This window comes from Lasioglossum baleicum, chromosome 4 (genome assembly GCF_051020765.1).
Source record: "Lasioglossum baleicum chromosome 4, iyLasBale1, whole genome shotgun sequence".
Classification (NCBI taxonomy): Eukaryota; Metazoa; Arthropoda; class Insecta; order Hymenoptera; family Halictidae; genus Lasioglossum; species Lasioglossum baleicum.
The window spans coordinates 13555004-13570360 of record NC_134932.1 but is presented as its reverse complement, the minus strand read 5'-3'; the positions used below and the strand labels follow the sequence as shown (position 1 = coordinate 13570360).

At 45.3% G+C, this 15357-nt stretch overlaps 1 protein-coding gene across 2 annotated transcripts in view; it reads right to left on the bottom strand.

Moving 5' to 3' along the window:
• The window catches only part of LOC143208351 (prolyl 4-hydroxylase subunit alpha-1-like), a 214685-nt gene that overhangs the window by 34151 nt on the left and 165177 nt on the right, over window positions 1-15357 (bottom strand). For both annotated transcript variants that reach the window (XM_076422738.1, XM_076422739.1), the window contains 7 exons: window positions 5995-6317; window positions 3527-3694; window positions 1586-1758; window positions 1131-1397; window positions 628-852; window positions 489-554; window positions 89-254 (listed from right to left, as the gene is read on the bottom strand). In XM_076422738.1, coding sequence (XP_076278853.1) covers window positions 89-254; window positions 489-554; window positions 628-852; window positions 1131-1397; window positions 1586-1758; window positions 3527-3694; window positions 5995-6317 — 1388 coding nt within the window. The remainder of the gene's footprint in view (window positions 1-88; window positions 255-488; window positions 555-627; window positions 853-1130; window positions 1398-1585; window positions 1759-3526; window positions 3695-5994; window positions 6318-15357) is intronic.

The following is a 15357-nucleotide window of genomic DNA, read 5'->3' as shown; positions in this document are numbered from 1 at the left end:
CTGGAATATAAGTAATGACGCGCGTTAGAACCAACTACATAGATATTCCTCTTGATAGAGGATGAGAGGGTTGGGATCGTTTTCATACCCCATTTGGATCCAGTTAGCACCGGACAGGCTGCGTGTCTGGTCTTGAAGTCGCCTTCGCCGTTAGGCTTCAAGTTGTACCAGAATGCAGCGCTACCCTTCTTTGGCCACAGGGAAATGTTGATAGCAGTGAACACGGTGCCGCCACCCTGTTCCACGTCGCTCATCTGCACGAAGGAAGTTGAATGTAATTATTTCAGTCAACATGATTGAACTATCGTTCAAGATTCAGAACAGATTGCTGCTTGAAGAAAATAGATGGTACATACTGCAGCAACGAGATTTTATTTTTAAGGGATAAAACTACCGTTCGAGGTTAAAAGGAAGTTAACACTTGAAGCAAGTACAGTAATAAGAAATTATGAAAAATTAATAGGCGGTACATATGAAGTGCTACTTACGTAGTATAGAACAGTAGCAATGCGGTTGCCGGTTCCCAGACTCTTGAACGCATTCGTTTCTTCTTTCTGAACATAAAATATGAATTCACTTTCGAGATGTGCTCGTTCAAAGAAAACGATTCAAGATTGACGTACTCACCCTGGCAAAGTCAAAGTGCGGTTCATAATGGCCGCCAATACCGTAATTAACAACTTGTAATTCCTCAGCCGTGTCCACAGTCAAGCTCGTCATATGTTCCACGCGTCTGCTAACGGCTTCCACGTGTTTATGTTCGTGCTCCTGTAGCCACGCGCTCTTACTAATCCTATAATTCGCTATCTCTAAGGCACCGGTTTTGTAGTTCTGCACCGTGGCACGTTTGAACTGAAACGAGACCAACCAAAATCATTCGCAATAATCAATTAACAGATCGAGGACGTTTTACAACTTCAAAGATGAGATATGTACTTCGAGATCTTTTTCGAACTGTAAAATTGTGCAAGATCTCACAGAAATTTATAAAATCAATACGACATTACAGGACAAACATTTTAGGATTTCTTTGAAGGTCCGAGGCCATCCTAAAAATCGATTCTCCGAGAACTATCAAAGGCTGTAGCTGGTCCACAAGTTATTGGAAACATCGAATGAACGTTTATTACCCTGGGCTGCGCCAATCTTTTGATCGTCTCGATCTCCTCGTCGTAAATCACGTCATGGTAAATCACTATCCTCGGGTCCAGATACGCTTCCTCCTCTTTGAGCGGCGCGATCTTCAGGAACGGGATTCCACGGTCGACGTATCGGCACTTTAGATTCTTCTTCATATCCGGTGTGATCGAGACCTCGCCACGGCAGAGCATCTCGTACCGTTCCCTTTCCGACATCTCATCCCACGATTTCACTTTCTCCTCGTTAACGGTAAAATGCTGGAAAACGTATCAAAAGAACAGTGTCAAATTTCTTACATTTATTTTCGCTTCCTCCTTCCATTTTCTACAGAGCAACCTTTTACAATAATAAGACATTTTATCGATGTGTTTCACGCTAACTCTAACTAATTTATTTTTGTAAGAATTTCAATAAAATCGTAATCGTTGAAAGATCATGGCGTTACCTGCTCGGGCATGGCAGTGTCATCCTGTCCATCTTCACCGCGTTTCTTCGTGGACTGGCTCGCCTTGCTTTGTATCTCCTTTTGATAATAAGCCCGGTTGCCCAAAGCCCGCTCGTGCGTCGGCACCAGTTCCAAAAGCTCATTCGTCATGCTTAAAGCTCGCGCCACGTTTCCTGCACAATAGAATTAATTTCATTAGCAATTAGACGTTACCAGCAGCCGGCTGGTCCTGAAACCCGCAAGGAGGAAACGCGGCATCTTCCACAGAACTCGATCTATTAAATTCACTAGTACGCGTGGCGAAACGGTGATTATTAACAAATTACGACTCGTGTAATTCCGTGATTTAGCGGCTTCCAGCAGTGTTAACCGTCAGTGGTTTGAACCTCGGAGATTTCCAGGGGGCCAATTCGAACGCGATACGTTCGATGGCCAAGTTTATATGGAGCTTTAAACAAACTAAAGCCTCGGACGGAAATTCAGTGCCCGCGCGCGCGGGGTTCGCGACGAAAATTTTCATGGTAATTAAATTCTCTAAGAGACCTGCTCGACCAGTCTGTTTTGTACACTTGGCGCTTTGTTCGAGCTTTCAAGTGTCTTCGGGATTTTAATACTTCCGCGGAGTTTGCCCAACGGCCAGCGTTTCGGATTTTACGGTATTAGTTCGCGAAACTATAATGAAGTATGAAAAATTATCCCGTTGATCCCGAAACGCTGCTGCAGATTGGATTTAACGACTGCAGTCGGCTCCCAGGCACTACAATTATAATTAAGCTTTGCATTCAGGCATTTCAATTAATTTTTGATCATTAAAAATTTCAATTGGAATCTCAAAATACATAATTTGTGTTCCTGGCTGTTTGTGATAATGAATTTAACGACTGTTAACGAAGTTTCAAATGCTTCAAAGGCTTCGGGATCATAATATGTATAAAGAATTCATTTACATTGTAATTGATTTACAAGCGTGGTTGTTCAATGCGAAACGAAGATTTACATACTAGAGAATATGCATTTCGGTCTTGTAGTCAGAGTTTACGAATTTGAATATCCCAGTCAAGATTTGAATTTGAATGCAACGGTGAAAAGTAAAGTGTAGTTTCTGAAGCGCAAGTACGATAATAAAATGGCGGATGTCTAGATTTCGTAGTCGCGAAGTAACAACTGCGGATGTGCGAGCAATTTAGTTCTTAATTTATAACGCGCGACTTTTATGAGACTGCGGAATTTTTTCCCCGGTTCGCAGCGTCGCAAATCCTCGGCCACGTGACGGCCGCAACCCGCAAAACAATTGTTATTTTAATTCACCGGCCGAACTTCCTCGGCATACAAAATTACAAACTTAAATCATTTGCATAATTCGCCGGGCACGTTTGTTCGCTTTAGTTTTAGGGGGACTAAAACGGAGTCCGAAAGTCTCCTGTTGCATTTACAGTCGCTACATACATGCGTTTCCAGTTCAACGACGGAATTTCAATTTGACCGTTAACGTAACGTTTTCGAACCGGAATTTCACGGGCAGCGAGTTTCCGGCCTTCAACTATCAGTTGGGAAATTTGCAGTTTCACCCTGTGATGAAAACTTGCGCGCAACACCGTTAGAAAACTATATTTATATATTTAATCGTCGCTGGGCTGCGCTTGAAATCGACCGTTGCAATTCAAATTTACTCGTAACTGTCAATGTTTGAAATTCAATTTCGCCTGCTACAATTCAAACTTACGTTTAACCGGCAACCGTTTCAAACTCGATTTCACCGGTGACGTTTAAACTTGCTTTTCGTTCGTTAATATTTTCATTCGCATTGCTGCTGTTCGAATCCATACCCCAATTTTGCTTCTTAAAATTTTAGATCATCGTTGAATACAACCGTTGAAGTTTGACTTCGTTTTCAAATTTACGTGTCGTCGTTCTGGTTGAGATACAAATTAAAACAGGAACCTTGCATGTACGTTGAGAAGGCTAGGTATTCCAGGATGTCCGGTTTCGATGTGGTTGTAGCATTCTGTTCTTCCTGAAGACGATCCATGGCTTCCTGCATCCACAGCACCGTGTGATAGTAATCACGATTATGATAAGACTGTCGTCCAAGTTCGAAGCAGTCGCTGGCTGCAAAATAAAACGAGATCCGCGATCACCATCCGAAATTTCAACCAATGCCGTTAGTCTTCCGCGTCCTCCCATATGAAAATTTCAAACTCGTCCATCTGGGGTAACGAAACTTCTGGGAAAATTTATTCCACGATTTCGACTTTATTTTTCCTCGAACGGTCGCCTAGTTCTTGATTGTTCCGTGACTCTGAGCCCACCCTGTATAATTCATGACTCGATTAACATAATTACATTCGTAATAACCTGGTGGAGCGGGAAGCGTCGGAAATCTGAAAGTTAAAATTGAAAAACGGGGACGGACGCTCCTGGATTTTTCGAACGCCGCCGCGCCGCGCCGCGCCGACTACTCGACCTGACACACCGACCGATCCTCGAACTTTTACCGGAAGTTTAAAGGTTTTTAATCGTCTTATTATGTATTCTAACTGGCTTCGGACCATAGAACTTGTTCGGTTTTCTTCTTTATGCGTTTCCCCCGTCTGCGGCTGTGGCTTCGCTACTGAACTTGCTTCGTTAATTAATTTCTTCGCGTTTTTCGTGACTCAAAGTCTTCAGCCTGATACTCTACCTCCCTCTCGATTATCTAATGGAAACTTTTTCGTATCGCACAAGCATTACCTTTTCTGTCTCGGTTAATTGTTTTGAAATGGGAATTTTTATAGTTTACGTAGGATGGTTTACAGTTTGGATAGATAGCTAGATTCACAGCATGTCATGGATTCATTCAAATTCCTGTATCAATTTTTTTATATATACATATTTTCAAACCGAATACGTTGAGGTCAACGTTAGCCTTCGAATTTCGCTGTGTCGTTTCGTTTTCCAAAGGAAAAAGTAGCTGCCGGAGGAGCATTAATTATGTATCAGCGGTAAATAATTCCATAGGCATTCAATATTCATCGATCTCTCTTTCGCTGACTGTAAATAATGCACGCGAACGGGGGATTATGTTGGCAGAAAAAATCACTTTCTTGCTTCGGTAAGAAGCGAAAGCCCGAGTTGCTAGTAACCAGCGAATGCCACTAAAGCACGACAAGAAGACAGAACCGAAAGAGAGATAAGTGTGAAAGCGGGAGAGAGAGAGAGAGAGAGAGAGAGAGAGAGAGAAAGATAAAGGGAAACGGTAGCGGCATCAGAAGTTGCGAATTGCTGCGGCAGCGTCAGGCGTGCAAAATCAGGGTGGGCGAGTCGCGCGGAAACGAGGACAGGATGCTGATAAAGGAAATCGCGTAAATTATTCATATCAGGGATCTTTAAGCACAGGTAACATCGGCAGGACGGCTAAGGGGGAAAAGGGAACGAGGGACGGCCGAGGGTTAGAGGCCAATATTCCTGTCGATTCGCAACGTTTTGCCCCCACCCTCCCCTACTCCTGTTCCGTTAAACCCGCATAAATAATTCAGCACGAAAAAGCAGCGCGGCAAAGCTTTTGCGCTTCTCCTTCTGTGTTCCTTCTTTCGCCAGAGCTAGACCAGACGTGGTAACAAGATGCGGATGCGCTGTAACGAACCGTTCCTTTTTCAGCCACTTTGCATTCCCCGTGTTTCCGTTCGGTTTTTCGTGTCTTAATGCAATTTCGGGGGAGATCGTTGCGGGGAAGAAGTTTGCGAACGCTGTAATTGCTGGCTCGAAACAGAAAGACGGTCCTGATTATTTGGAACCCGAGCTTTCGCCTTGGTACGAGTACCAGGGAATTGCGAGTTTTAACGTTTTAACGTTTAGTGTGGCGCGGAACATTTGATTTATTGTATTGTTTTCACATTGAGTTTGTATACATAACAATTTAATAGTTAAAGTTTGTGTTAATTATTCTTTTTCTGGACGATATAGTAGAATTCGTTTCGATTTTCAATCGGTAGGAATAGACGATACACAAATTGGACCAAACACAATACATTGTTAATAAATGGTGCTTTTTGTTTTTACCATTTTTTTAAACGAACCAACAATTTTTTTATTCCTTTCCCATACGAAAATCGATGGGAATAAAGGATAAGCAAACCGCATCGAATATATAGTCTCCTTTTGCACAAAGTTTCGTTACGAGCATGAAAATTGTGTTTTCAAGGAACCCAACCGGAAATTCTATTATAATTGTAACGTTACACTAGGACTAAAGAATGAAAAGCCGAAGTTGAAATTAGAACTCGGTAGCAGGAATTCGCGCGAATCTCCGGGAGATTTCGAGAGTTTCGAGAGAGAGAGAGAGGAGAGAGAGAGGAGGACGTGGAAGCAGCGGTTTACGGGTCGGATTTGTTTCAAGTTGGAAAGGAACAAGAGAAGATATATTTACGAACCCGTTAATCCGGTACTGTACTGGACTCCATTCAGCACGCCCCTGGCGACTTGTGCAGTTTCGAGTTTGTAAGTGTCCTGGAGCCTCATCAGAGCGACGGCCGCGCCATTAAGGTCCTCGTCAGTTGGGAATTTAAGGTCGCTTCGCGAGCTGGTGATGTTCGCGACGAAAGACTTGCCAACGTCCTGGGTTATCAGCTCCTCGACTCGTTTCCAGTCGGTGGTCAGCCTTTTTACCAGCAGATAAGCGTTGATTGGATTCGACAGGTACTGCTGAATGTTTCTCGAGGCTTCCTCGTGCTCCCTAGCGTAATCCTCCACGTTCCTGAGAACAACGGAACAACACTTTGGTCTTTCGCTTTCCTGTCCACGTCCGACTGAAATTTTCTTTCTTTTGGGAATTCGAGTCCTGCTCTATATACAGGGTGGCGGAAATTTCTAGGCAAAAATTCAACATGTAAAAACGAATCGAGAAGAGGAATAACATTTTTTCGTTTGATATCTCGTTTTCGAGAAAATCGAGTTTAAAGATTCGTTGGGCTCGTACTTTGGTATACAATATGTATGCATTTTCATATGCTCTCATTCGCTGCATTTTCGAACTCGATTTTCTCGAAAACGACGCTTCGGACGAGGAAACGTTATGCCGTTATTTTTTAAATGTAGGATCACCGCTTGCTGGGCTGTACATACGTACTACGATTTCCGTCCCAACCTGTATATCGAGCGACTTTCCGCCGAGAGGAACAGTAATTTGAGACCACCCGACGAAAGCGTCGCGACGGTGCCTGGGCTTCTAAAGGAGAAACCCGAGGACACAAATGGTCGGAATACTTTCCCATCCCTTTTCGATGACTTTTGTCTCATGGCCTCCCATTCATCCGCACATTTTCACTGTAAATTCATCAAATCCGCAGACTAGTAACAAGCAAGAATGCGCTCTTCCGCTATCCGCAATCAATATTTCATCTGTAGCATAAGCACACAATGAGTATGGAACTCTTTTCTCTGCTAACGAGTTACATATTTATCGATGAAGTAATTACGACAAGTGAGAAAGAGAAAAAATGGGGACCAATCGAACTGTTGATTTCTTGATATGTAATAGTATTGCAGCAGAACGGAGAATCGACTCCGAAGAGTATTAAAACGTTCGCTTTGTCGATTTAAAAACGGAAATACATATTAATTGTTACTTTTCATATCCCATGCCGCCTTATCAAAGGCGTTTCAGATGATATTTAAACCCACAATTCATGTGCTGACGATTCATAAAAATGATCCGATTCAAGGAATAAAATTGCAGCCCGTGAAACAGTAAAACCGCTTACGATCGGTCGACGTAGATAATACACTGCGAATTTTATGCAGTTACGACAAAAAATTATGTCTATGAAGCTGCTAGGTGTTGCAATTAAAACAGACAATTTTTGTTTCGCAGAAAGATCCGCAGCGTAATAATAATGAAATACTGTTTAATACTTTTGCAGGAAATTTCATTCGGTATTTTATGACACCGTTTCATAAATTTCGCATCGCACTGTAACACGGACAGGGATGAAGGAAATCCTCCGCAGTGCTCCATGAAAATTTCGCAATAATTAAGCCGACTCAACGCGATACTTAATTAACGCGACAGTCGCAGAAACGTGGAAACGCTGATTCGTATTCCCCGCCGCTGATTACCCCTTTATTAATTTTTGGGAATCCGGGACGCGTGAGAACCTAACCGAAACGACGACGAGACACACGGGGCCTGTGAACGCCGCTTTTTAATTTAATCCCCCGTTCGTCGCAGAAAAACCGGGTCGCACACCAACCCCCGTTTTACCGTAATTCAGCAGATGTTGCACACGATCCAAAGACATTTTTCCGTTCCAAACAATGACCGTTTCTCATTTCGCGCCATCTCCTATCGCGTTTACGTATTTATTCGACCTGCTGCTGGCGAGCACGAGCCGTCGCGCGTCCGTGTCGCGTCGGAGGCGGATTTAATTAATTCTATTTCGGAGCCAGACAAAATTCTTCCAAAAAGAAATCCTCGCGTCCACAGGCCCATGCTTTTGTCAATTCCAATTTAATTTAACTCTCGACCAATATAAACATTCATTTTCCACGTCTGTAGCTTGCCAAGCAGCCCATGAATTGCAAAATAATTTAAATTAAGGACGCGAACAGTCTACTGAAAATTTTCGGAAACATACAGTGAAATATTGCAGAGTATGCTTCAAAAATAGTTTGTTCTGCAGAGGAATATCTTTCTTCATTATCATTTTTACTTCTACAATTAATATTCAAGATTGACTTCCAGTGTAAAGGTGTAAACACGCCCATATTGTAAACCGGATAGTTCGATTGGCAATGTGCAGTCGCATTTAAACCCGATGCTTGCAAATTTAAACCGGACAGATCGAGATTGGCTTTAAATAACAGATCCGGCGCGCAAATTTCTGCGCTGAAACTTTAATCGAGGTCGCGCGTCGATTAAAATTTTCATTCGAATCGGACCCGTTATAGTTTCGCTTAAATCCGAGCTCCGCAGCAGCTGAAGCTTCAATTTGCATTAGCCCGTCAGCATTTCAATCTAAACTAACGATCGTATTCGAAACGTCGATCTATCGTTTCTTTTGCCCCTGATATTCGAGAGCCCTCCCGAAAATGTTCCCGCTACCAATCCGTACGTCCGTCCCGTCGAAAACTTTTGACGAGGCCGTGAGTGTATCCGTTGGACCCGATTCCGAAGCGGAAAAGTTGTTGCACTCGCGAATTGTACAACACGCGAAAACTTCCCGGCGCGGCCCGCGGAGCAGGGCGGGGCGGCGGTCAGGGGTTAAAAGTTGCGACCCCCTCGAACAACACCGTACGACTAGCTTCCTCTAGCATTGTTAAGAAGATAGGCTCCTCGCTTTTCCAGTAATTTAACTTCCCAACTCCTGGGCAGAAAGTTCGCGATGTTGCGGGGTCCAGCGAACGCGATAACTCCTCTCGATCATAGATCACGGAAGTTCGCGGAACAGAACGATAGCAGTCGCTGTTGGCCAATTCTTTCATCGATGCACCGAATAATCGCTGATAGCAATTTCAATTTCGATTTTTCCAAACGTTCACTTGAGAACGAGTAATGACCTGGAGTTTCTCCATAAAAAATCTACTGTGTGCAGTATACATACATTGAAAACATACGTGAACATTAACCAGCTGCCCAGTAAAAAATCGCAAAGCCATTCCGGATCGGTCAGCGCGGTCTAACCCTCTTAGGGTTAGGGTCAACCGGGCGGCTTTAATTAAAAACGTGCTCGGACACGGTTCAACGGCGAAGTATCGGTCAGTTGGCGGCAGCCACATTCCCGTTGGCCACGATCGGCACGATTCAGCAATTCTCTGGATCGCCGGGACTCGATTTTCTGTGGAATTGCGATCCAGTTTTCCAACAAAGACCGATGATCCGGGATCCATCGCGACCCCGTCGCAACGCGGTGCGACGCGTCGACTGCGTTTCCGGGATTTAAAGAGAGATACAAAGGACTTGGCAAGATGACGAGGGAATTATTCAGTCCTGTTCTCTATTTTGCCGGACACCGGCGCGGGGCAATAGGCAATAACTGCCTGCCGTAGATAACGACCGGCGCGGCGGGCGGTGGTGGCCAGGCCGGCACTCGACGTGCATCCATCCCCGCACATCCCCATCGGGGACAGAGATAATACGCGAAGATCGTTCCAGCCTGCGCGGCGCGGCGCGGAAAAGCCAGAGGGAGGGTCTGGGTTCCCCTTTTCCCGACGTAATAATACGTCGGCCGATGGGAGAGGCGCGTGGCTCGCATGCAGATTCGAACTCGGCGACCTCGATTAATTCTACGGGTTCCTTTCGACCCTCTTTTTGCGTCGCACCAGGGACCGTCGAGGACCAGCAAACCGTGTACATCTCAAACGTTCTCGAGAACTTATTTCCTGTAATTTATATATTTCTTTCTCCAGGTCTTTGTTCCCCTCTCCTCCCGGTTAACAATTCACCGTTCGCTTCCTGTTTCACAGTCCTCGAACACAACGACAGGTAATTCGTTAATTAAAATTTCACGTGTCTCGGCATCGTATTTTCGGTTGAAACCGCGCGGAGGCGCGTGTGCCTACAAGCTCTTGGTCGCGATTTGAATTTTAGTTTTCGACGAAATGATATTTGTTGGACCGGAAGATAAACTTTACGGGGCTGTTTAAATTTTGATGATTGTAGGCGAGGTTGCGTTTCGATCGTTGCATTTGTATTCTAATGGTATGTGTCTGTGTGTGTGTGTGTGTGTGTGCGCGCGCGCGAATTGGAAGTAGGAGGATGGTCCCTCGAAGCATTGAATTTAAAATCACATGTTAATGATCGTGGACGAATTTAAATTTTAACTGCCGCGGTGAAGTTCCGACCGTTGTTTGCGCGATTGTGGCGGAATTCGATCTGTGATGGAAAAGGTCGGAGACGAATTTCGGCCTACAACGAGTAGGTAATATATACATAATTAGTAAAACTGTGAAGCGATTAGAAAAATCGGAAAGAGCGACACATCAGTTTATCTCGCCGCCACAACATTGTTCAGGCCGAAAACATCAAGAAGAATTACGAAATGCGAGGACTCGGGCACAGTAGTTCCCCGAGGCCTGGTTGACCCTCCCCAAATCACGCGCTATCATGCGCACGAAGACCGCGATCATTCACGGCCACGTGTTCCGCATAGATCGCCGCCGGCGCCGTAAATCATTCCCCCGTGTCCCACCGTGAGTACCTCGAACTTCTGATAATCCCGATCTCGCGGAGAAATAGTGGGATCGCGTAGGTCCAGGGACCAGAGAAGAAATCAGAAATCTCGGAGATTAGGAGAAAGTACAAGGCTGAGGGCCAACAGGATGAGGTAGAAACGCGAAGGGTAGAGAAACGTGTGGGGGGAATCAGATGGACGATAGGGAAGGACAATTTCATTTCGAGAGCCGCAATGTATTCCCGGATCGGAGATCCCCCCTGGTGATGGCGCGTTTTCTTTCGGCTGTTCGTTTTATCCGGTCGTTCAACTCGGAGATTGAGGACAGCGGAAGGGTGTAGAACGGCCATTTGCGTGATCGGCCCGGCCGAGATAACGAGGGGAACGCTCATGCAAATGTGATCGAAATGGAAACTCGGCCGAAACACCGTGCTTTATCGCGGCACTAATTCGACGGAATTCGCAAACGGTATGATGCACCGCCTCTCCCCGAGATTCCCTGCCGTTCCACTGGAAGGAAAACGATTTTCCCTCGACACCGCCTCTCGCGGTCTTACCGACTCGCCAATATGGCGGCTGATTGCCGTCGGCGGCCGATTATCCGATCCCGAGAATGTATTCCTTACACGGGCCTTCAGGGGATGTAACAGAGCCGGGGATCTTTCTTCGTTTTGTCATATCATCTTCATGATTGGCTCCTCCAATCCAATAATAGGATTTCTAATTCCGACTAGAATGCAACATCTACATCAGCTCCGAATTTGAATTTAGATTCGACTATCCAAACTCGGATTTCCACCGGTAAGATTTAAACTATTTTAAACTCGAATCTGTCCATTACGGTTCGAACATCACCATTAATAAGATGCCGAATATATAAATTCAAAGTTGCCAGTGATGTAATTAGATTGAAATCCGACCGCCATGCCGTAAAATCCGAATACATACATATTTAACACCGGGAACTTCGATTTGAATTTAAACGAGACATTGTACAGGAAGTATAAACGAAATTTTACGGTAGGAGACAGTTGGAGGACGGACGATCTCCTCCGTTTCTAGTTTATTCAATTAAATAAGTTACGTGTCGATCTCGTGGGGATTGTCGATAGGTATTACATATTGAGAAGTGCATATGCATGTGTGTGACAATGGTTCGCACCTTGGCTCGCGCGATGCACCGATGCACCGCGGGACAATGCAGCTCCATTTTCCCCAGGGGAAAGAACGGGCCTCGACTTTCGTCGTGACGACGATTCCTGTCGGAAATTGCATGGAGGAAGGTATATGTAGTAGCATCGTACCGGTGACGCACGCGACGAGAGAAATACGGATGATTGCGACGACGACCTGACGCGCGATGGATGGTGGCGTTGTTACACATGCATTTACAGAATGGTACTTACGGGGATTCTCGAGTGTTTCGATTCACTAAAATTTTCAGAGACGCGGCCGACCGTTTTTCTTAATTTTAACAAACGATTGCATTTTACTCGCTGCAGGGTACAACTCGTGCAAAATTGTCCACTAAAATCTCGACAATTCAAGGAAACTGTTCCATGAATCTTCTTTTCATTGACTTTGCTTTTACGCAATTTTATAAAACGATACAAACATCGTGTGCGGACTTTTACCAATGGCAGAATATACTTGTTCGTTTATTATATCCAGAGGCTCCTAAAGTTCAGAGAGAATTAATTAATAGATGCAAGATGAAGATCAATGGATCTAACGAAGTACCTTCGAGAATTAGAAATACATAAATTGGAACCATGTCAACGTGAAGGCCCAGAGAGAAGCAGAAAATGGATAGAGCGCTGATTGGACACGGTAAATAATTTCGCAAGCAAAAAAGGAAAGCTCGAAGGAAAGAAATAATTGTTGGGAGTTTGAGAAGTAAGTTGGGAGGCAAACACGGGAAGATCCCGGTTCGATTGCATCGATCAGAGCCCGATAGGGTCGCGTTGGATAATGGGAGCACGAGCCGGCCACTTTCGTGAGGGTACACGTTGCAGCGTCAGGTCGACGAGGTCGTCGTCGTCGTGGAGCTCGCCATTATTTTAATTGCTTCCATCAGAGGGAACGAGCCGCGGGACAACTCCGTGGAGACGTTACACGCCGTGGCGGCCGCAAAGGACACGAAGAGAGCAGGCCGGTGTCGTTGAGTATACTGCGGTTTTCGCAGACTTTCTCACGGCCATCCTACTTCGAGGAGAGGGAGAGGGACAGGAAGAGAGAGAGAGAGAGAGAGAGGGGAGGAAGAACGCGGCTGAAGTATTATCTTAATTAGAATTGTAACCGCCATTAAGCCCGGCCGGGGCCACGTCTTCCACGCCACTTTCCTGCTTTACTTTTCTCTTTGCTCTCCCTCGACACGAGTTCTCCTTAAGCGAGGCTCGAGCGACACGACCCCGACAAAACTGTTTAGCGCCGCGTTACCCTAAGCCGTAAGTCCTCGCTCGTTCGCCGATTTCGCTTCCTCGGGAGCCTCCCTGATAGACGCTGCGGTTTTTTCCAAACAAGTTTTCGGACGCCGATGCTAAGCAGGAGCTCTTTTTCTGGCAAGCGACCAGTTTCTAATAGTACGCTGTAAAAATATTTATCAGCCCTTCACTGTACATTTTTCTTAATATTTGTCGTAATTTTTGTCATAAATGCACAATAGTATTAGTAGTATGTACTAGTTTTTCCAGCACAGTTTGTATTGCAATAAAATCTTTTTCATTGGTGAAGCATATGTCCTGTATATTCGTTGTTCGTTGCGGAACAGTCTATGAAAATAGAAGCTGTATGGGGATTCACAGCAGTACGGTTATAATCATTTCGGTAGGACCATTTAAGTAGGGCAGGGTCAGTTTAGTCGGATGCAGCCAATTGTTAGGGCCACTGCATCTACGACGTGGTTAGCATACTGATGTTTTGTTCATCTGCACTGACTCGTCTCGATGAATATAGTGTGTATGTATTATATATCTCCATAGCACGGACCACCTCAGAGCAATCCTCTATGTATAGCTGTTGCTGTACCCGCGCGAGAGAAAACAGACTGACAAAAACAGATAACTGCTTCATGAACGGGAAGCGGATATGGTTATTGGATTGCTGAAGTAGTTTCGGTGTTTTTGTAAATGCAAGGCGTACACGTAAACACAAGGTTGGGAACGCAAGGGGTACACGTAAATACACTTCAGTCACGTCTACGAACTGTGTACTTTCAATGTGGAACTGTAGTAAATAACAAAAGTTGGTTTTACAGGAAAATGATCGCTTTTAGGACTTATCTTGATTAGATGTTTTTTACTGCTCACGGTGAGTTCGATAAGGCCATTGTAATGAACGCAGGCAATTTTTATTTTGCATAAAAATGCGAAACTTACGCCTGTCTTTTCACGCAGTTTCCGGATGTCGTAGCGCACGATAGACTCAGTTGTCCTCCCAATCGGCGAGCCCCCCGCCCCCAGGAGGACACAGGCTATTCGGGGAAAGGATATGTATCGATTCTGGACCGGCGTCGGTCGGCGTAAGTGACGAGGTGTCGTATAAATTACCGGAATAAACGAGCCAGGTGCGCCTGACTCTACCGGCGCGGTCGACACCGTTCACCTGACATCCGCAGCTGCGGCGGAGCGCGACAGGCTTACATCCGGCCGCAGCAGCTCCCGGATTGGTCCACTCGTTACGAGAGAAACCAATCGTGCCTGAACAACTCCTGACCGTCACCGGATAGCTGTCGTTGCTTCCTACCGGACCCGACGGATCCTAATGACCTTACCCCGGGCGACATTAACGCGCGATCGCTAACCCCCGCCCTCTCGAAACCACCATTTTCCACCCTCGTCGTTTCAGAATCCTATCCAACCCATTCTCTCTCTCTCTCTCTCTCTCTCTCGCTTTGGTTGTCGACCATCCGTCTTCCTGTGTACCGGTCAAGCTGTACGTTCAATTTACGCTCCTTGAACCGAACGATTCGGTCTCAATGCAGGATACCCACCAACCCCCTCCTGTTGAATCGCTTGCCCGTGTTTGCTCCGGGCGCTTTTACTTGACAGAGGAATGCGAAATGAAGCCGAAACTCGATCGAATTCACCCGGAAATTTCGCTGGAACTCGACCCGAAGGATCCTGCTACCGCGTTTTTGGGGTTCAAGGATGTTTAAGGGGCGCATCCTTTGATCTGCCACCGTCTGTGGAGCCGATACGATTCTTTCGCTGCACCGAACCCGGTTATCGTTCGTTGAAGAAGGAACTCGCCGTGCATTAATTCGTTTTGTGGAGTGTGCATTAACGCTTTGAGTGTCTCTCGCGAAAATAGGAGAAACAGTCGTCCGGATTTAAAAATGAATTTTCCCGTAGCGTGTTAAGAAAAAACGTGCAAGAATTTAGAAGCGACTTCGCTCTTTTAGTTCTCTAAAAGCGTTGGCGACGAGGAAAGAAAATTTCGTTTGCCCTCGAACAATTGTTAATTGAAGTATAAACATTTATTCCCCGTTCTCAGACCACAGAACTTTTGCGCGTCCGTAGCGTATGAAAGCTTTCGAAAACCTGTAAAAATTGATTTCGCTCTTGATTTTCTAAAAGCATTGGAGCTGCAAAAAGAAAATTTCACTTACTCTGGAATAATTGCTAG